The 23949-nt window shown below is 36.4% G+C and overlaps 1 protein-coding gene across 1 annotated transcript; it reads right to left on the bottom strand.

The window, feature by feature from the left end:
* Positions 1-17137: 17137 nt before the first annotated feature.
* On the bottom strand, positions 17138-19482 carry LOC124361722. Its single transcript, XM_046815653.1, has one exon. The coding sequence runs from the start codon at positions 19330-19332 to the stop codon at positions 18496-18498; it is 837 nt and encodes a 278-aa protein (XP_046671609.1). The 5' UTR covers positions 19333-19482; the 3' UTR covers positions 17138-18495.
* Between the last annotated feature and the right edge of the window lie 4467 nt (positions 19483-23949).

Here is a 23949-nt window from a genome sequence, read left to right as displayed (position 1 = left end):
CTATTGTAACACGATTGTGTAGTATTGATATGGAAGCTCATACCACCTCCCTATACATGGACCGATGATACAGAATGTGTGATAGTGTGATAACGTGTGTTCAACGTAATATTAGAGCAGTTAATGTGTGTAATACTATTGTAACACGATTGTGTAGTATTGATATGGAAGCTCATACCACCTCCCTATACATGGACCGATGATACAGAATGTGTGATAGTGTGATAACGTGTGTTCAACGTAATATTAGAGCAGTTAATGTGTGTAATACTATTGTAACACGATTGTGTAGTATTGATATGGAAGCTCATACCACCTCCCTATACATGGACCGATGATACAGAATGTGTGATAGTGTGACAACGTGTGTTCAACGTAATATTAGAGCAGTTAATGTGTGTAATACTATTGTAACACGATTGTGTAGTATTGATATGGAAGCTCATACCACCTCCCTATACATGGACCGATGATACAGAATGTGTGATAGTGTGATAACGTGTGTTCAACGTAATATTAGAGCAGTTAATGTGTGTAATACTATTGTAACACGATTGTGTAGTATTGATATGGAAGCTCATACCACCTCCCTATACATGGACCGATGATACAGAATGTGTGATAGTGTGATAACGTGTGTTCAACGTAATATTAGAGCAGTTAATGTGTGTAATACTATTGTAACACGATTGTGTAGTATTGATATGGAAGCTCATACCACCTCCCTATACATGGACCGATGATACAGAATGTGTGATAGTGTGATAACGTGTGTTCAACGTAATATTAGAGCAGTTAATGTGTGTAATACTATTGTAACACGATTGTGTAGTATTGATATGGAAGCTCATACCACCTCCCTATACATGGACCGATGATACAGCATGTGTGATAGTGTGACAACGTGTGTTCAACGTAATATTAGAGCAGTTAATGTGTGTAATACTATTATAACACGATTGTGTAGTATTGATATGGAAGCTCATACCACCTCCCTATACATGGACCGATGATACAGAATGTGTGATAGTGTGACAACGTGTGTTCAACGTAATATTAGAGCAGTTAATGTGTGTAATACTATTGTAACACGATTGTGTAGTATTGATATGGAAGCTCATACCACCTCCCTATACATGGACCGATGATACAGAATGTGTGATAGTGTGATAACGTGTGTTCAACGTAATATTAGAGCAGTTAATGTGTGTAATACTATTGTAACACGATTGTGTAGTATTGATATGGAAGCTCATACCACCTCCCTATACATGGACCGATGATACAGAATGTGTGATAGTGTGATAACGTGTGTTCAACGTAATATTAGAGCAGTTAATGTGTAATACTATTGTAACACGATTGTGTAGTATTGATATGGAAGCTCATACCACCTCCCTATACATGGACCGATGATACAGCATGTGTGATAGTGTGACAACGTGTGTTCAACGTAATATTAGAGCAGTTAATGTGTGTAATACTATTGTAACACGATTGTGTAGTATTGATATGGAAGCTCATACCACCTCCCTATACATGGACCGATGATACAGAATGTGTGATAGTGTGATAACGTGTGTTCAACGTAATATTAGAGCAGTTAATGTGTGTAATACTATTGTAACACGATTGTGTAGTATTGATATGGAAGCTCATACCACCTCCCTATACATGGAACGATGATACAGAATGTGTGATAGTTTGATAACGTGTGTTCAACGTAATATTAGAGCAGTTAATGTGTGTAATACTATTGTAACACGATTGTGTAGTATTGATATGGAAGCTCATACCATCTCCCTATACATGGAACGATGATACAGAATGTGTAATATTGTGACAACGTGTGTTAAACGTAATGCAAGTGCTGAAAGAGAAAGGAGACAAAGCGTGGGAATAAGTCTAAAAAGACGGCTGGAACCAGGAGTGAAAGCTAAGTATAATGTGAAGGCGGTTATTCACTATGTCGTAGTTGTAGTTTACACCCTGAGGATACAGCTCGAACTACCACATTCCATTACTACCGTTTCAAAGAACTAAAGTACGATCTTTTTACAACACAGTGAAGTTATTTTGTATACTTCAGTAATTATTTTGATTAAAATTGTTTTTATTTATTTTACACGGAAGGTAAATATCATGTTAGGCGAATATCATCTGCAATGTGCTCTCTCCTCAGAGTAACAGCTAGACTAACACATCGGTGTATCTAGGCTAAAGCAAACAATTCGTACCAGAAAATCTTGACACGCATAAGTTCGGGAATCATAACAACCATGTTGTGTCCATATCCCTGTAGATTATCTCTAAAATATGCACTTCATAATAACAAAATACTAATTATTTATTAATTATGTATTACTAAACAAAGGCAAATGTCCGGGAAAATACTATTTCCTTCACAATCCTTCCATTAAAACAAAAACATCAAAAAAAAAAAATTATGGTTGCCTGTAAAGTCGGTTTTACGGGCGAAGATTTTACGTGACAACGTCTTTTTCTCGGTAGAATATTTATTGATATGAATATTATTAAATTGCACAATAGGAACAAGGAATTGAATGAAAATAAGAATTGCACAAATTTTAACTATAGAAATATATTTTGTTTACTAAAACATTGTACATAATTTGAAATTAATTAAAATTTTTTATTGTAAATGGTAAAGTTGAATAAAACATTTACTAAAATTGGAATTTGAAATTCTTGCTAAACACAGTTAAATTCTAACTCCACGCGTGGTGATTGGTCGGTTTAGTTCGTTTGTTTGGTCGCACTGTTATGACAGGTTATAGGTTATAATTTGTTATTTTAAATGTTTGACTAGCAATACGCGCTGTTTCTTCTCAATCGACTGAATTACGATTGATTGCAGAGTGATTTAAACTAATAATTTACTTAACACTATCAACATTTGTCAATAGTATGACATAACCTATAAACTCAGTTTCTCAACTTTTGTGTCAATCTAACAATTAATCAATCAATCATAGTTTACGATAATGAAATATCAGTGTACAATTATTTACCTTTATTGTTGTAGTTGTTGTAAATGACGAATCTAAGCACTCCACATTTTCACGAATAAACATAGTTATCTGCTTTATCCCGTGCGGCGGACCCACAGTTATCTGCTGTATCCCGTGCGGATCCCGTGCGGCGGACCCACGGACGGGCATCGTAACGTTACCGGGCGTTACACTTTTTCATGAGTGACTCCGAGCCGCAACCTAATTTAAGACGTTGTCACGTCAAAAAGGTTAAAGATAGTAATTTTCGTTTACTTTCTTGAAATATTCAGATTTTAATTTATGAATGCTGTTTGTAGAAGAATATTGTACCCATTCTTGATGTAGGAAATTCTGCACTGCCGACAATTTTAAATTCTTCATCTTAAGAACTTGAAAAACTTTATTGTTCTCAAACGAAATGATTTATTCACAAATTTTGAAGGATGATAATGATTTAAAAAAGTGCGGCACAATATTTAATTAGGAAAGTTTAAATATTTACATGCAACATGGAATAAAATCACTAATCTCTAATTTTTAAACTCACGTTTGAACACTATGCTTTCACGCAGATGTTCAGCTGACCAATTTCTACATTTATCAACACAGTAGTGTCAAATTAAACTGTCTTTTTCCCATTACCTTATCTAAGAGTAATTTATCAAAATGTAAATCAACCAATTTTGTGCATAGCTTAGTTTTAGGCTTTTTTGTTGGTTTGTTTAGTTGAATATCACCACCATAAAAAGTCGCAATTTTCTATTTATATTTCAATAAAAATTTAATTTATGAAATTGACCATCTCAATACAAATTGCTGTCAACACAAAGATTACTAAACAAAACCTAATGTTAAACCAGTGTAGGTAAGATACAAATACTGTTTCTCAACTTCCCTACTGTGAACAGCGTTTTGTGTTGTGCGCCTGTGTTTCTGCATTGTGCAGTTTTATGTTTTGCTCTTCAACTTATGATATTACGTGCAATTTTTTATTTACAACTTATACTGTTGTGACTGCTTTTGGCTAGTTAATCAACATATATTTATTGGTGATTGCTAGGGTTTTGACACCTGTAAAATATAATAGAATCAAATAATAGAACTAGAAGTAGTGTTCTATTTATGTAATATTCAACTATTTTTATGAACTATATTGTTACAAAAAATAATCGCTACCGTTAAAAATATTGAGCAATTTTAATCTTAATGTTCTTGTTATTGCACAAACGTTTACATTTACTTTACCTAAATATAGATGAATGGTGAAACATTCATTACTTTGCGTTGTAGATTACTAGCATTATAGTAACTATGTGAAACCACAAGGGCGAAGTATGGATAAGCCCTGTTTCAGATAAAGGAGACCTGAACACTCAAGAGGCTACTTGTGGCAAAGGCTTTCACTTGCCTTTTAGTAGGCTTTTTGTTGTAGGTATTTCTGGGAGAATTGGGATGGTTCAAAATTCGTGATCTTTAAAGAATAAGACTCAACTTTAAATAAAAAATGCATCCAAAACTGTGGACCAATCAGGTGCCTCTTTACATTAATTTACAGTAAAATATCTCAACTAAATAATACATTCATAGAATTGAACCCTAATTTAATAAATTCTGTTGTTACAAAATGCAGTGATTCAATAGTAATAGTAAATAAATTATCACATATATGTATGTAAGGCTTTTTGAAATCTATTACTAAATAAATATTAAGATTCTGAGCTTAATGTTTTCAATTAAATTCCTCCCGGAATTTTAAAAGAACTTGACACACGTGTTTAACAAAATTACCGTATATAGAAGTTTATATGCTTCAGAGAACACCATAAAACAAGAGTATCGAATTTAAGAAAACCTTTCTTTACATATTTTATTCCCTTTACTTCAGAATAACTGAGTGACTTTTATGTAAGGAAAGTTCACTAGTAAAAGTAAAGTAAGGAAAGTGGTGGAGCTGGACAGAGTAATATAAAAAGCCACTTAACATTCTACGGTTGCCATCTGCTACTCTGAATTGAAATCTTTCCTTCTTCTTATGTAGTTAAACAGTTGATTTCTTGTTCACCAGGTATAATAAATAACTACTGTCAGTATTCAAAATGATGTAACAGAAGAAAACATTTATATTGTTCATGTATGTATTGTACCTAATAGCTTGCAAATAGCTAAATTTGTCAAGATTGTAATTCCAACAAACGATCGGGCGATAAGATTGTTTGGCGTCACTAATTGTTTGCGGTCTATTCCATCTGTGTCCCAGAAACTGTGTTCCCAATTAGTGTGCTGCTTAACACGTGATTATTTTTTCCGTAATTAGATAAAAATTCTGGACAAACTATGATTAGATTATCACGAAAACAGTTTAAATCGTGAATGTTTAACATTAAAATGTTTGGAAAAGTATATAATGATTATAGCAGTGAAATATAAGGATCAATTAAGCAGTCTAAAGTTAACTGATATTACTACAAAATATTGTTGCAACATGTGCAAAATAAAATTCAGGTCCAGTTTAATGAGTACAAAAATTACTATAATCTAAACTTTCATACCGTGTCGAAACATTATTTATGCAATTAAATTCTTAAAATACCGGCCTATGCGCGGACAGATGCTAAACCGAAGTGTCAATAAGAACGTATGCTTACGCAGATAAGTTGAAGGGGCGGAGCTATAACGTGGTTGGCTACAGGTTTATTGTTTAGTCGTATTGTCTTCCAACGGCTTAGCCATTTAACTACAAAGAATACTTAATAGTATTACATATATGTAACTGTAATATTATACAACATGAGTAGAAGTAATAAGTAATAATGAAGCAGGTAGAATAAACAAGCCTTGGTACCAGATGACGTTGTTACACAATATTACTAAAGTAAAGAACAAAAATAATTATGGATGTTGCAAGTACTCATAATTTCAAAAAAGATAAATAAAAACATGATAAATGGATATATTTTAGATAACAACACAAGCAGTAAATAACCTGTAACAGCAATAACAAGTAAAAATAAATCAATAAAATAATACTATTAAAATATTTGAAAAATAAACAAAAGAAGAATGTGCCGATTTATGTGCGATTGTTTTATATACAGACGTTCCGTGTGCTTAATGTCTTCACTAACTGTAGTAGATGCTTGCTGGTCTTGAAACAATTTTCGTTATAATCTTTAAAAATTTGAAGCAATTTAATTCAGATTTCATTTACAAAGGTTCCCATTTTAGGTACTAAGTGGAGAGCTGTGACATTGAACATTTTGACCAATAACAGTTTTAGAGCACAAGGACTCTACAATAGTTAACGTAACCACATTCATTTGTTGATGTAGTTGTTACGCACAAACTTTTTCCATTTATCCTTTCTTTATCTCTTATAGTTTCCAAGATCTCTTCAGTGAGCATAAAATTTGAAACACCGTGTAAAAATACACGTGAAAATGTTTCTATAAGGTGGTATTTTCTAGTAACGTTGTTCTCTTTTGTAACAGGTACGTTTCCCGGTGGCACCAGTTATTCCAGATGTGTAATTATGGGGTTAACTTTCATCATAGGCGCTGTACAGATGCTTAGTATCCTATCGCTATCAACATCTAACTTGTCTAAGTGTCCATAACGAGGGTCAATAACTGAAAATCTGCTATATTTCATTATTTTATTGTAGGTAATAATTACTAGTATTAAATATAAACGTATATTATTTTTAATAGCAAATAAAGTACTATATAAAAATAAGGTATACGTCAAATCAACAGTATATCACATAAGTCACAGTACTCGTCACACGTAACATCCGTCACTATGTCACGATATATATATCAATACAACAGTCACAACACATACTCGTACACATTTCATGGCTGTAGATACATCCGTCACTATGGCACATGTAAAAAAAAATATAAAAATACAAGGTAGCAGTACGTCACACCACGTGTCACGTATCAGGCGATGCTTCAGTCACATACTCGTACACATTTCATGGCTGTAGATACATCCGTCACTATGGCACATGTAAAAAAAAAATATAATAAATACAAGGTAGCAGTACGTCACACCACGTGTCAGGTATCAGGCGATGCTTCAGTCACATACTCGTACACATTTCATGGCTGTAGATACATCCGTCACTATGGCACATGTAAAAAAAAAATATAAAAATACAAGGTAGCAGTACGTCACACCACGTGTCAGGTATCAGGCGATGCTTCAGTCACATACTCGTACACATTTCATGGCTGTAGATACATCCGTCACTATGGCACATGTAAAAAAAAAATATATATAAATACAAGGTAGCAGTACGTCACACCACGTGTCACGTATCAGGCGATGCTTCAGTCACATACTCGTACACATTTCATGGCTGTAGATACATCCGTCACTATGGCACATGTAAAAAAATATATATATAAATACAAGGTAGCAGTACGTCACACCACGTGTCACGTATCAGGCGATGCTTCAGTCACATACTCGTACACATTTCATGGCTGTAGATACATCCGTCACTATGGCACATGTAAAAAAAATATATATAAATACAAGGTAGCAGTACGTCACACCACGTGTCACGTATCAGGCGATGCTTCAGTCACATACTCGTACACATTTCATGGCTGTAGATACATCCGTCACTATGGCACATGTAAAAAAATATATATAAATACAAGGTAGCAGTACGTCACACCACGTGTCACGTATCAGGCGATGCTTCAGTCACATACTCGTACACATTTCATGGCTGTAGATACATCCGTCACTATGGCACATGTAAAAAATATATATATAAATACAAGGTAGCAGTACGTCACACCACGTGTCACGTATCAGGCGATGCTTCAGTCACATACTCGTACACATCTCATGGCTGTAGATACATCCGTCACTATGGCACATGTAAAAAAATATATATAAATACAAGGTAGCAGTACGTCACACCACGTGTCACGTATCAGGCGATGCTTCAGTCACATACTCGTACACATCTCATGGCTGTAGATACATCCGTCACTATGGCACATGTAAAAAAATATATATAAATACAAGGTAGCATTAGGTCATACCACGTGTCACGTATCAGGCGATGCTTCAGTCACATACTCGTACACATTTCATGGCTGTAGATACATCCGTCACTATGGCACATGTAAAAAAATATATATAAATACAAGGTAGCAGTACGGTCACACCACGTGTCACGTATCAGGCGATGCTTCAGTCACATACTCGTACACATCTCATGGCTGTAGATACATCCGTCACTATGGCACATGTAAAAAAATATATATAAATACAAGGTAGCATTAGGTCACACCACGTGTCACGTATCAGGCGATGCTTCAGTCACATACTCGTACACATTTCATGGCTGTAGATATATCCGTCACTATGGCACATGTAAAAAAATATATATAAATACAAGGTAGCAGTACGTCACACCACGTGTCACGTATCAGGCGATGCTTCAGTCACATACTCGTACACATCTCATGGCTGTAGATACATCCGTCACTATGGCACATGTAAAAAAATATATATAAATACAAGTAGCAGTACGTCACACCACGTGTCACGTATCAGGCGATGCTTCAGTCACATACTCGTACACATCTCATGGCTGTAGATACATCCGTCACTATGGCACATGTAAAAAAATATATATAAATACAAGGTAGCAGTACGTCACACCACGTGTCACGTATCAGGCGATGCTTCAGTCACATACTCGTACACATTTCATGGCTGTAGATACATCCGTCACTATGGCACATGTAAAAAAATATATATATAAATACAAGGTAGCAGTACGTCACACCACGTGTCACGTATCAGGCGATGCTTCAGTCACATACTCGTACACATCTCATGGCTGTAGATACATCCGTCACTATGGCACATGTAAAAAAATATATATAAATACAAGGTAGCAGTACGTCACACCACGTGTCACGTATCAGGCGATGCTTCAGTCACATACTCGTACACATTTCATGGCTGTAGATACATCCGTCACTATGGCACATGTAAAAAAATATATATAAATACAAGGTAGCAGTACGTCACACCACGTGTCACGTATCAGGCGATGCTTCAGTCACATACTCGTACACATCTCATGGCTGTAGATACATCCGTCACTATGGCACATGTAAAAAAATATATATAAATACAAGGTAGCAGTACGTCACACCACGTGTCACGTATCAGGCGATGCTTCAGTCACATACTCGTACACATCTCATGGCTGTAGATACATCCGTCACTATGGCACATGTAAAAAAATATATATATAAATACAAGGTAGCAGTACGTCACACCACGTGTCACGTATCAGGCGATGCTTCAGTCACATACTCGTACACATCTCATGGCTGTAGATACATCCGTCACTATGGCACATGTAAAAAAATATATATAAATACAAGGTAGCAGTACGTCACACCACGTGTCACGTATCAGGCGATGCTTCAGTCACATACTCGTACACATCTCATGGCTGTAGATACATCCGTCACTATGGCACATGTAAAAAAAATATATATAAATACAAGGTAGCAGTACGTCACACCACGTGTCACGTATCAGGCGATGCTTCAGTCACATACTCGTACACATCTCATGGCTGTAGATATATCCGTCACTATGGCACATGTAAAAAAAATATATATAAATACAAGGTAGCAGTACGTCAAGTGTCACGTATCAGGCGATGCTTCAGTCACATACTCGTACACATTTCATGGCTGTAGATACATCCGTCACTATGGCACATGTAAAAAAATATATATAAATACAAGGTAGCAGTACGTCACACCACGTGTCACGTATCAGGCGATGCTTCAGTCACATACTCGTACACATCTCATGGCTGTAGATACATCCGTCACTATGGCACATGTAAAAAAATATATATAAATACAAGGTAGCAGTACGTCACACCACGTGTCACGTATCAGGCGATGCTTCAGTCACATACTCGTACACATCTCATGGCTGTAGATATATCCGTCACTATGGCACATGTAAAAAAATATATATATAAATACAAGGTAGCAGTACGTCACACCACGTGTCACGTATCAGGCGATGCTTCAGTCACATACTCGTACACATCTCATGGCTGTAGATACATCCGTCACTATGGCACATGTAAAAAAATATATATAAATACAAGGTAGCAGTACGTCACACCACGTGTCACGTATCAGGCGATGCTTCAGTCACATACTCGTACACATCTCATGGCTGTAGATATATCCGTCACTATGGCACATGTAAAAAAATATATATAAATACAAGGTAGCATTAGGTCATACCACGTGTCACGTATCAGGCGATGCTTCAGTCACATACTCGTACACATCTCATGGCTGTAGATACATCCGTCACTATGGCACATGTAAAAAAATATATATAAATACAAGGTAGCAGTACGTCACACCACGTGTCACGTATCAGGCGATGCTTCAGTCACATACTCGTACACATCTCATGGCTGTAGATACATCCGTCACTATGGCACATGTAAAAAAATATATATAAATACAAGGTAGCATTAGGTCATACCACGTGTCAGGTATCAGGCGATGCTTCAGTCACATACTCGTACACATCTCATGGCTGTAGATACATCCGTCACTATGGCACATGTAAAAAAATATATATAAATACAAGGTAGCAGTACGTCACACCACGTGTCACGTATCAGGCGATGCTTCAGTCACATACTCGTACACATCTCATGGCTGTAGATACATCCGTCACTATGGCACATGTAAAAAAATATATATAAATACAAGGTAGCATTAGGTCATACCACGTGTCAGGTATCAGGCGATGCTTCAGTCACATACTCGTACACATCTCATGGCTGTAGATACATCCGTCACTATGGCACATGTAAAAAAATATATATAAATACAAGGTAGCAGTACGTCACACCACGTGTCACGTATCAGGCGATGCTTCAGTCACATACTCGTACACATCTCATGGCTGTAGATATATCCGTCACTATGGCACATGTAAAAAAATATATATAAATACAAGGTAGCATTAGGTCATACCACGTGTCAGGTATCAGGCGATGCTTCAGTCACATACTCGTACACATCTCATGGCTGTAGATATATCCGTCACTATGGCACATGTAAAAAAATATATATAAATACAAGGTAGCAGTACGTCACACCACGTGTCACGTATCAGGCGATGCTTCAGTCACATACTCGTACACATCTCATGGCTGTAGATATATCCGTCACTATGGCACATGTAAAAAAATATATATAAATACAAGGTAGCAGTAGGTCATACCACGTGTCACGTATCAGGCGATGCTTCAGTCACATACTCGTACACATCTCATGGCTGTAGATATATCCGTCACTATGGCACATGTAAAAAAATATATATAATAAATACAAGGTAGCATTAGGTCATACCACGTGTCACGTATCAGGCGATGCTTCAGTCACATACTCGTACACATCTCATGGCTGTAGATACATCCGTCACTATGGCACATGTAAAAAAATATATATAAATACAAGGTAGCATTAGGTCACACCACGTGTCACGTATCAGGCGATGCTTCAGTCACATACTCGTACACATCTCATGGCTGTAGATACATCCGTCACTATGGCACATGTAAAAAAATATATATAAATACAAGGTAGCATTAGGTCATACCACGTGTCAGGTATCAGGCGATGCTTCAGTCACATACTCGTACACATCTCATGGCTGTAGATATATCCGTCACTATGGCACATGTAAAAAAATATATATAAATACAAGGTAGCATTAGGTCATACCACGTGTCACGTATCAGGCGATGCTTCAGTCACATACTCGTACACATCTCATGGCTGTAGATATATCCGTCACTATGGCACATGTAAAAAAATATATATATAAATACAAGGTAGCATTAGGTCATACCACGTGTCACGTATCAGGCGATGCTTCAGTCACATACTCGTACACATTTCATGGCTGTAGATACATCCGTCACTATGGCACATGTAAAAAAATATATATAAATACAAGGTAGCATTACGTCACACCACGTGTCACGTATCAGGCGATGCTTCAGTCACATACTCGTACACATCTCATGGCTGTAGATACATCCGTCACTATGGCACATGTAAAAAAATATATATATAAATACAAGGTAGCATTAGGTCATACCACGTGTCAGGTATCAGGCGATGCTTCAGTCACATACTCGTACACATCTCATGGCTGTAGATACATCCGTCACTATGGCACATGTAAAAAATATATATATAAATACAAGGTAGCATTAGGTCACACCACGTGTCACGTATCAGGCGATGCTTCAGTCACATACTCGTACACATTTCATGGCTGTAGATACATCCGTCACTATGGCACATGTAAAAAAATATATATAAATACAAGGTAGCAGTACGTCACACCACGTGTCACGTATCAGGCGATGCTTCAGTCACATACTCGTACACATTTCATGGCTGTAGATATATCCGTCACTATGGCACATGTAAAAAAATATATATAAATACAAGGTAGCATTAGGTCATACCACGTGTCACGTATCAGGCGATGCTTCAGTCACATACTCGTACACATCTCATGGCTGTAGATACATCCGTCACTATGGCACATGTAAAAAAATATATATATATAAATACAAGGTAGCATTAGGTCATACCACGTGTCACGTATCAGGCGATGCTTCAGTCACATACTCGTACACATTTCATGGCTGTAGATACATCCGTCACTATGGCACATGTAAAAAAATATATATAAATACAAGGTAGCATTAGGTCATACCACGTGTCACGTATCAGGCGATGCTTCAGTCACATACTCGTACACATCTCATGGCTGTAGATACATCCGTCACTATGGCACATGTAAAAAAATATATATAAATACAAGGTAGCATTAGGTCATACCACGTGTCAGGTATCAGGCGATGCTTCAGTCACATACTCGTACACATCTCATGGCTGTAGATATATCCGTCACTATGGCACATGTAAAAAAATATATATAAATACAAGGTAGCATTAGGTCATACCACGTGTCACGTATCAGGCGATGCTTCAGTCACATACTCGTACACATCTCATGGCTGTAGATACATCCGTCACTATGGCACATGTAAAAAAATATATATAAATACAAGGTAGCATTAGGTCATACCACGTGTCAGGTATCAGGCGATGCTTCAGTCACATACTCGTACACATTTCATGGCTGTAGATACATCCGTCACTATGGCACATGTAAAAAAATATATATAAATACAAGGTAGCATTAGGTCATACCACGTGTCACGTATCAGGCGATGCTTCAGTCACATACTCGTACACATCTCATGGCTGTAGATACATCCGTCACTATGGCACATGTAAAAAAATATATATAAATACAAGGTAGCATTAGGTCATACCACGTGTCACGTATCAGGCGATGCTTCAGTCACATACTCGTACACATCTCATGGCTGTAGATACATCCGTCACTATGGCACATGTAAAAAAATATATATAAATACAAGGTAGCATTAGGTCATACCACGTGTCACGTATCAGGCGATGCTTCAGTCACATACTCGTACACATCTCATGGCTGTAGATACATCCGTCACTATGGCACATGTAAAAAAATATATATAAATACAAGGTAGCATTAGGTCATACCACGTGTCACGTATCAGGCGATGCTTCAGTCACATACTCGTACACATCTCATGGCTGTAGATACATCCGTCACTATGGCACATGTAAAAAAATATATATAAATACAAGGTAGCATTAGGTCATACCACGTGTCAGGTATCAGGCGATGCTTCAGTCACATACTCGTACACATCTCATGGCTGTAGATACATCCGTCACTATGGCACATGTAAAAAAATATATATAAATACAAGGTAGCATTAGGTCATACCACGTGTCACGTATCAGGCGATGCTTCAGTCACATACTCGTACACATTTCATGGCTGTAGATACATCCGTCACTATGGCACATGTAAAAAAATATATATAAATACAAGGTAGCATTAGGTCATACCACGTGTCACGTATCAGGCGATGCTTCAGTCACATACTCGTACACATTTCATGGCTGTAGATACATCCGTCACTATGGCACATGTAAAAAAATATATATAAATACAAGGTAGCATTAGGTCATACCACGTGTCAGGTATCAGGCGATGCTTCAGTCACATACTCGTACACATCTCATGGCTGTAGATATATCCGTCACTATGGCACATGTAAAAAAATATATATAAATACAAGGTAGCATTAGGTCATACCACGTGTCAGGTATCAGGCGATGCTTCAGTCACATACTCGTACACATTTCATGGCTGTAGATACATCCGTCACTATGGCACATGTAAAAAAAATATATATAAATACAAGGTAGCAGTACGTCACACCACGTGTCACGTATCAGGCGATGCTTCAGTCACATACTCGTACACATCTCATGGCTGTAGATATATCCGTCACTATGGCACATGTAAAAAAATATATATAAATACAAGGTAGCATTAGGTCATACCACGTGTCACGTATCAGGCGATGCTTCAGTCACATACTCGTACACATCTCATGGCTGTAGATACATCCGTCACTATGGCACATGTAAAAAAATATATATAAATACAAGGTAGCATTAGGTCATACCACGTGTCAGGTATCAGGCGATGCTTCAGTCACATACTCGTACACATTTCATGGCTGTAGATACATCCGTCACTATGGCACATGTAAAAAAATATATATAAATACAAGGTAGCAGTACGTCACACCACGTGTCACGTATCAGGCGATGCTTCAGTCACATACTCGTACACATTTCATGGCTGTAGATACATCCGTCACTATGGCACATGTAAAAAAATATATATATAAATACAAGGTAGCATTAGGTCATACCACGTGTCACGTATCAGGCGATGCTTCAGTCACATACTCGTACACATCTCATGGCTGTAGATACATCCGTCACTATGGCACATGTAAAAAAATATATATATATATATATAAATACAAGGTAGCATTAGGTCATACCACGTGTCAGGTATCAGGCGATGCTTCAGTCACATACTCGTACACATCTCATGGCTGTAGATACATCCGTCACTATGGCACATGTAAAAAAATATATATAAATACAAGGTAGCATTAGGTCATACCACGTGTCAGGTATCAGGCGATGCTTCAGTCACATACTCGTACACATTTCATGGCTGTAGGTACATCCGTCACTATGGCACATGTAAAAAAATATATATAAATACAAGGTAGCAGTAGGTCACACCACGTGTCACGTATCAGGCGATGCTTCAGTCACATACTCGTACACATTTCATGGCTGTAGATACATCCGTCACTATGGCACATGTAAAAAAATATATATAAATACAAGGTAGCATTAGGTCATACCACGTGTGTATCAGGCGATGCTTCAGTCACATACTCGTACACATCTCATGGCTGTAGATACATCCGTCACTATGGCACATGTAAAAAAAATATTATATATAAATACAAGGTAGCATTAGGTCATACCACGTGTCACGTATCAGGCGATGCTTCAGTCACATACTCGTACACATTTCATGGCTGTAGGTACATCCGTCACTATGGCACATGTAAAAAAATATATATAAATACAAGGTAGCATTAGGTCATACCACGTGTATCAGGCGATGCTTCAGTCACATACTCGTACACATTTCATGGCTGTAGCTACATCCTTCACTATGTCACATTCTAAAATGTCTTAAAACTTCAAAAATTTATTTCTGTTATAATTTCTTCGTTGCCATCACGGTTACTCATAGCAGCAATGTAAAAATCTTTACTAACGCTTAGCCAAATCCAGTAAATTGGCTTGCACTACCATCGATCTAGATATCTATTTATAAATGTAACATTTCAAGTCTATAGGTTCAGTTCGTTTTTTTCTTTCAAGAAGTACTGCGTACAGACATACTGCGTACTGGCATACTGCGTACAGACATACGTCGAGACAGATAGAAATGCGATGTTTCATATTAACTTTATATTATACAAAGAAACCGTGACGCTTTTCCTCTATACCCGCTAATTTTAATCAAGAGAACTAATAAAATAATTTTCAACTTAGTAAACAGGCACTAAACGGATCAATTAGGGTGGTGGTGGTAATTTCGAGAAATATTTTGAAGATATTCATGGTTTATGCGATACAAGATTATAATTTCTTTAATTGCACCGAATGATAATTGATATTTTAAGTAACTTCCACCCAATAAATGAGCTTCGTAACAAAATAAATACATTATTTATAATTAACCAACGTGGAGTAATGGAAATAATGACAGGTCCAACTGTACAGTGTTAAAGGCCAAATAATCACTAGGCCTGTTGTGGTATAGGTAGCAGCTTAGAGATTGTGTTTGTTAATCACTACTATAATACTGTTTCTATTAATATAAACCTAATACCTACTACAATCGTATTATTGACTATTATAATAGATTGGACTCCAGGAATGCTTCAGTCGTTTTGAGTCAATGAGGTTAGTGCAATAAAATTTTTAGTTTGCATTATTTCCATATGAAAATTTCCGCAACCCAGATAATTTCTTTCAAGGCAGGGAAATATAATGAAAGTATAATAGTATCACTACATGACAAATTACAGATATTTGTGCTTGAATTTTAGGTTATTTTGTATGTGGTCTTAAATAAGTAGTGTAAGTGTATATATGAAATATGCTTGCGTCTTCAGGAACTGTCATGTTTTTAAGCTACGCTGAATGAACAAAGCAAATATATATACATACGACACACACACACACACACACACACACACACACACACACACACACACACACACACACACACACACATAATATATATATATATATATATATATTTGAGATAAAAATATACGCCAAAACTTCTTTGGCAACAAAGTTTGGCATAAATTACGTTAACATTGTGGTGAACAAACATTGCCAAAAGAGCTTTCTTTATCGATCAAATAAAACCAGCGTCTTAGAAGCCAGGGAAGCCCTAGATCATCGCACCTTGTCACCAATACGGTTTGACAGCAATACATTTAAATATAATACTTACTGACCTCAATTTGAATGTAATAAGTGTTCCGGTTCACAGCGTTTTGAAACAATACTCAAATTATTACATTCTTGAAGTATTACAGTCTCACCGTGGAAGCTACTTCTGTTGACTGAAGGCAGATATACAGAATACCTGCATGTCTCAAATAAACCTATTGAAGTCGTTACAATTAAAGGTATTTTATAACATGTATATTATAGGTATTATCCATTACAATGCTCTATAATTATTATTTTCATTCTTTGCAGCAACTTCATTGACTATATATACAGTAATATGTTTTGACATGGAATTACAAACTGCATCAATGAACATGTCACGTCTTATATAGTACCAATTACTTTTACTTAATGGAAGTGGACACTAATGATTATGATGTTTATGAAAGTTATATTTTCATTCTAATTGATATAGCACGAACTAATCTCCCACCTATAAAAGTGTTAAACATGTATATCCATCAACAAATACAACTAGTTTTGATCAAATAAGATTTATTTGTGGCTTTCTAATAAAAGCAACACATTTGAAACATCTTAGCTAATTAAATAAAAATGCTTAGCAGAATAGAATGCAGCTTACGACAAAAGATATTTTATTACCATCTCCATCCATTCTGTGCTGTGGAACTCAGACGTGAGTTGCAGATAAAAGAGGTCATGACACTAAATCGACTGAGCATGCGTTAACAGTTGTGTTTGCAACGAGAATTGCCGAACGCTGTGTGGCCAAAGTCAGCTGAGTAACGGATATCACACAAGTAAGCGAACAACTCTTTACGATAAATTGGGAAAATTTTAAGACTCATTTTGTGAGGCCCTGGTTTTGTTCATTTTACGACTTATCAGCCCTCAACACACGGCTATCTTACGACAGGTCGGAGATGATAAAGAAAACACATTTTTCCATAAAGAAAGTAGCTAATATACACTCTAAGACACCAGAAATAAAACTTTAAAAGTTTTCACTTTTTACTATGTCTACAAATTTTATTTTGATTACGTTTAAAAACAGTATGTTTGTATAAATACTTAAGTACTGTAAAAACCATGCACCGAATGATCCATAACCTCGTTGTTTATGTAGTTTAGTTTAATACACTGAACTATTTACAATCTGAGAGAGATTATTAAAAAATTAATAATGAAAAATTTTTCTTAAAAGTTATATCAGAAATATTATATAAATAAACAACTGAACCAAAGATGTGTAATGTTATAGTTTTAAATCTATGGCATTCGATGGGTATTTTTTATTTTTTTTATTATTTAAATTTCACGGGAATGTCTCCATTGATAGCAAAGTTTTGCGTCTATATTAAGAATTGATCTCATTCAAATAGATGTTTGCTCCTGAAATTCATTTCCTTCTTCTTCTTCTTTTTGATCCGCCATCTTTTCTGAATCTGTATCAACTTCTTCTCCATTTTGATCACTATGTACACTATTTTCACTACTATCTCCGTAACATTTATCGTGAGATGTGTCTGTCGGTGTTTACCCAACAACCGGTCCAACTGGTTCAAAAGTGCTTTTTCAGCCTCAAAAATGAACGTACTCTTATCGATAGACGCATCAAGAGTTATCTTGCTGACAGGCCAGATCTCAAACTTGGTGAGCCCCAGGGTTTTCATGCCGACCAGATACTGTTTGTAGGTGATGTGGCCGTCTTCCAGGGGATCCAAGGCGGTGTACAAGTTCTGGACGTGGCGGTTCTCGAACAGAAGAGGAGGGTTGCCGCCACCATCTCGATACTGGAGGCAGTGATCCAGGAGAGACACCAGGAAAGGGATGGGTTCAGGAGGAGCGTTGACGAGTAGCTGAGACATCAAGAAGGAGAAGAATTGATATATGGAATGTAACCGGAAGTACTCGAGTGCGCGTACTTTAGTTCCTTCCGTGAAGGACATGGAGCGCCACACCGGCATGTACCCAGTAGTAATGTCCTTCCTGTTCATATCTTCTAACATAGAGTACACGCTCGTCATGCTGATCTGAGATGTCCATGAGCCTGAACTGTAAGAGCTGGAACTCTCTGAAGACGACGTGGACTCTAAAGAACTCGATTCAGAACTAGACATGCGAGCCGACTCTGTGAAAGCTATAGTCAACTTCTCGGTTCCTTCGCTGGATGCAGAGGAGTTCTCGTGGGGTGTTTCCATTTTCATGTAATTACAAGACAAACAATTGAGAAATACCTTGTAAATTTAATGTTTATCGAAAACAAATCTTCTCGTTGTCTGGAGCAATATTATTTATAAAGCTATTATCAGCTGATTAAATATCAATTCAAAGCTGACTAAAACATAACTTCGTTTATTTACACTAACGCTGTTAAAAACATCGGTTGAATAGTTGAAGTTATAGAGTTACAATCTACGGTATCTGTGTTGTATTGAAACAGAATTTGAAAGATTCTACGACATTTAAAACTATGGTGCATTTAAATTCTGAAAGATTGAATGTTTGTTCACTTTTAAGGATTAATCAATAATACCATGTTCTGTGCGCTTTTCAAAATAGTGCTTTATTTAACGCCACGGTTGGATACGTTCACCTTTGTACTTAAAATTATTTAAAAGAGCTAAAACCGATATGTTGATAAAGTTACATAATCTTAACAGTTTTATCTTAATATTTCAACGTTTCATTGGGGGTATTAGCGCGTTATTCAGGTTGTGTTAAATTGATTGCACCCAAATTAAATATTGTTAAAAACTGAATAAAGCTTGTAATTTAATTAAATTAGCCCATCCAGATGAAAGTTCATTTTAATTGTTTCAAAACGATATATTTTTAATTTTATATTTGTATTGCTTAGACTATAAACACCTCGACAATACTAAATCCAGAAAATAGTATGGCAAAAAGCTATCGTAACATAAAGAACCAACGACAAGAACATCCGTCACGTTCTTGACTTTGTTCTTGAGATGAAGGAATTTCCCTAAAAAGATTATAAATTACTGTCATTTATTTCTCAAGAGAATGTACATTGATTAAAAAAAGGAACAAAACTTCCTGTCCTGTGCTACGATTTTGTTTAAAGTAAACAATTTTATGTTGTATAGTATATAGCTGTAAAACCATGCTATGTACAAAAGTACAATATTTTAACGAAACAGTGATATAAATAAGTGCACAGCTAATTATACTAATTTAAAAATATTTATGCTTGACCATGCACGAGGGTAAATTCGATAATCGACACGATATGGTTAAAATAAGAGGTTACAGCTATAAAGATAGCGTTAGACTCATTAATACCATTGTAACTGACACGTCTCACGCCTGCACTGCGGCTACTTAGACTGCTGTAACTTTAAGAACTCCCGCTGTAACTAAAACTAATCACAACGTCAGTTAACCAGCAAGTCAAAAATATTTATGCTTGACCATGCACGAGGGTAAATTCGATAATCGACACTATATGGTTAAAATAAGAGGTTACAGCTATAAAGATAGCGTTAGACTCATTACTACCATTGTAACTGACACGTCTCACGCCTGCACTGCGGCTACTTAGACTGCTGTAACTTTAAGAACTCCCGCTGTAACTAAAACTAATCACAACGTCAGTTAAACATCAAGTCAAAAATACTCATTAAACTTTCCTGTCGATTTAGAGTTATTTTAGGATTAACTTAAGGCGAGGCTGGCTAATCATCCTAGAGATCCAGTTATTTTAGATATTTTTCGCTCGCATAATCTGTAATACTTTAATTACTGAAATAATTTATGAGTTAATAAATAGTGACATCAGCTGTATTTTGTCTAGTATTTTGGTAGAACGCCATCTTCTTTACAAAATCTCGCTACAAAGATATATTAAAACCGTATGACAAAGTAACACGTACAGATATAGATTTTCAAACACATTTAAGACTGTTACGCGACATGTGGTGTGGCTACTCCTACTATACCTTATAATGTATATGACCGCGAATGGGCATCGTAACAACTAATTACAATCAACAGAACTGAATGTCTGAAGTTTATTGGTTAAGCGTTATCGAAGGGCTAAACGTTTAATTTATGTATGTTTGTCCACACGATATCTCAAAGCTAATTGACCTATAGACTTGAAAGTTTGCTTTGGTGTTGGTAGATGTCACTCCTAAGGATTTTTAGTATTAGCGAATATTTTACAATGGTCTGATCTGAGTAACCAAGATGTAAACGAGAGAATAACAGAATAAATAAAGGTTTAAACAAACTGAGTACGATCATTATGAGGTTTCAACATGCGAGAAATGTAATCGTCAAAATAAAGTTTAATGGAGTGGAAATTCAATTCTATAAATTGATTAAAAGGATTGATTTTATCTGTCTCGATAAGGATTTCATTTTTTAACTTTTGACGTTGTATAATACTTTATTTCTGCATCGGAGAGGTGACTTCTATGATGGAGCATGCCTAGAAATGGACGTTGGCTGAGCTTGATGCATGAATGTAACACTGTGGTATGATTGCAAAATATTATGTTAAAATTGTTGATTTTTACCATATAATGTATATATTTTACGATGTAACAGATTTTAATTTAAAATTGGAATTAGAGTATATTGAAGCAAAAATTTCAATTTCAGAACTCCCAAGACAAAAATTTCTTTTCGGTTACCGGGGGTTACCGGTTAACTGAAGGGATATCAATAACTGTGATACAATTGGTTTGTGACATACACTACACAGGCATATGTCAGCAAATAACATTAATCAGGCAGGTTAGGACACAGAACTGAAGAGATATCGATAACTGTGATACAATTGGTTTACTACAAACACTACACAGGCATATGTCAGCAAATAACATTAATCAGGCACGGTAGGACACAGAAGTGAAGGGATATCGATAACTGTGATACAATTGGTTTACGACAAACACTACACAGGCATATGTCAGCCAAATAACATTAATCAGGCACGGTAGGACACAGAAGTGAAAGGGATATCGATAACTGTGATACAATTGGTTTACGACAAACACTACACAGGCATATGTCAGCAAATAACATTAATCAGGCAGGTTAGGACACAGAACTGAAGGGATATCGATAACTCTGATACAATTGGTTTACGACAAACACTACACAGGCATATGTCAGCCAATAACATTAATCAGGCAGGGTAGGACACAGAACTGAAGGGATATCGATAACTGTGATACAATTGGTTTACTACAAACACTACACAGGCATATGTCAGCCAATAACATTAATCAGGGCAGGGTAGGACACAGAACTGAAGGGATATCGATAACTGTGATACAATTGGTTTACGACAAACACTACACAGGCATATGTCAGCCAATAACATTAATCAGGCAGGGTAGGACACATAACTGAAGGGATATCGATAACTGTGGTACAATTGGTTTGTGACAAACGCTACACAGGCATATGTCAGCAAATAACAGTAATCAGGCACTGCAGGACACTGAACTGCTGGAATATAGTTATCGATAACCCTGATACACTTGGTTTGTGACAAACGCTATTCAGGCATATGTCAGCAAATAACAGTAATCATGCACTGCAGGACACAGAACTGCAGGAATATAGATATCGATAACTCTTATACAATTGGTTTGTGACAAACGCTACACAGGCATATGTCACCAAATAACAGTATTCAGGCACTGCAGGACACTGAACTGCAGGAATATAGATATCGATAACTCTGATACAATTGGTTTGTGACAAACGCTACACAGGCATATGTCACCAACTAACAGTATTCAGGCACTGCAGGACACTGAACTGCAGGAATATAGATATCGATAACTCTTATACAATTGGTTTGTGACAAACGCTACACAGGCATATGTCACCAACTAACAGTATTCAGGCACTGCAGGACACTGAACTGCAGGAATATAGATATCGATAACTCTGATACAATTGGTTTGTGACAAACGCTACACAGGCATATGTCACCAACTAACAGTATTCAGGCACTGCAGGACACTGAACTGCAGGAATATAGATATCGATAACTCTGATACAATTGGTTTGTGACAAACGCTACACAGGCATATGTCACCAACTAACAGTATTCAGGCACTGCAGGACACTGAACTGCAGGAATATAGATATCGATAACTCTGATACACTTGGTTTGTGACAAACGCTACACAGGCATATGTCACCAACTAACAGTATTCAGGCACTGCAGGACACTGAACTGCAGGAATATAGATATCGATAACTCTGATACAATTGGTTTGTGACAAACGCTACACAGGCATATGTCACCAACTAACAGTATTCAGGCACTGCAGGACACTGAACTGCAGGAATATAGATATCGATAACTCTGATACACTTGGTTTGTGACAAACGCTACACAGGCATATGTTAGAGCAAATAACAGTAATCAGGCACTGCAGGACACTGAACTGCTGGAATATATTTATCGATAACTCTTATACAATTGGTTTTTGACAAACGCTACACAGGCATATGTCACCAAATAGTTGTATTCGCGCACCGCAGGATACTGAACTCTTGGATTATATTTATCGGAATTTCTAACACATTTGGTTTCCCGGGCATCATTCAATAGAACGTTGACTTTATATGAATGTTTTGTTTAAAGAATGTAGATACTTGAATGTCAGGTTCAGAAGTAGTAATTAAATGTTTAATTTCTATTGGTTTATATGAAATTTCTAAATATTAGGTTTTAAAAATTATGATATATGGCCTTTTTTCACATATCAATATAGTATAACTTTAGGTATTTATACTGTTGTGAATTATATACAATACGTTTCGTGACCACA

Source organism: Homalodisca vitripennis, chromosome 5 (genome assembly GCF_021130785.1).
Source record: "Homalodisca vitripennis isolate AUS2020 chromosome 5, UT_GWSS_2.1, whole genome shotgun sequence".
NCBI classification, from domain to species: Eukaryota; Metazoa; Arthropoda; class Insecta; order Hemiptera; family Cicadellidae; genus Homalodisca; species Homalodisca vitripennis.
Note: the sequence above shows the minus strand (reverse complement) of the source record. Positions and strands in the feature narration are given on the sequence as shown.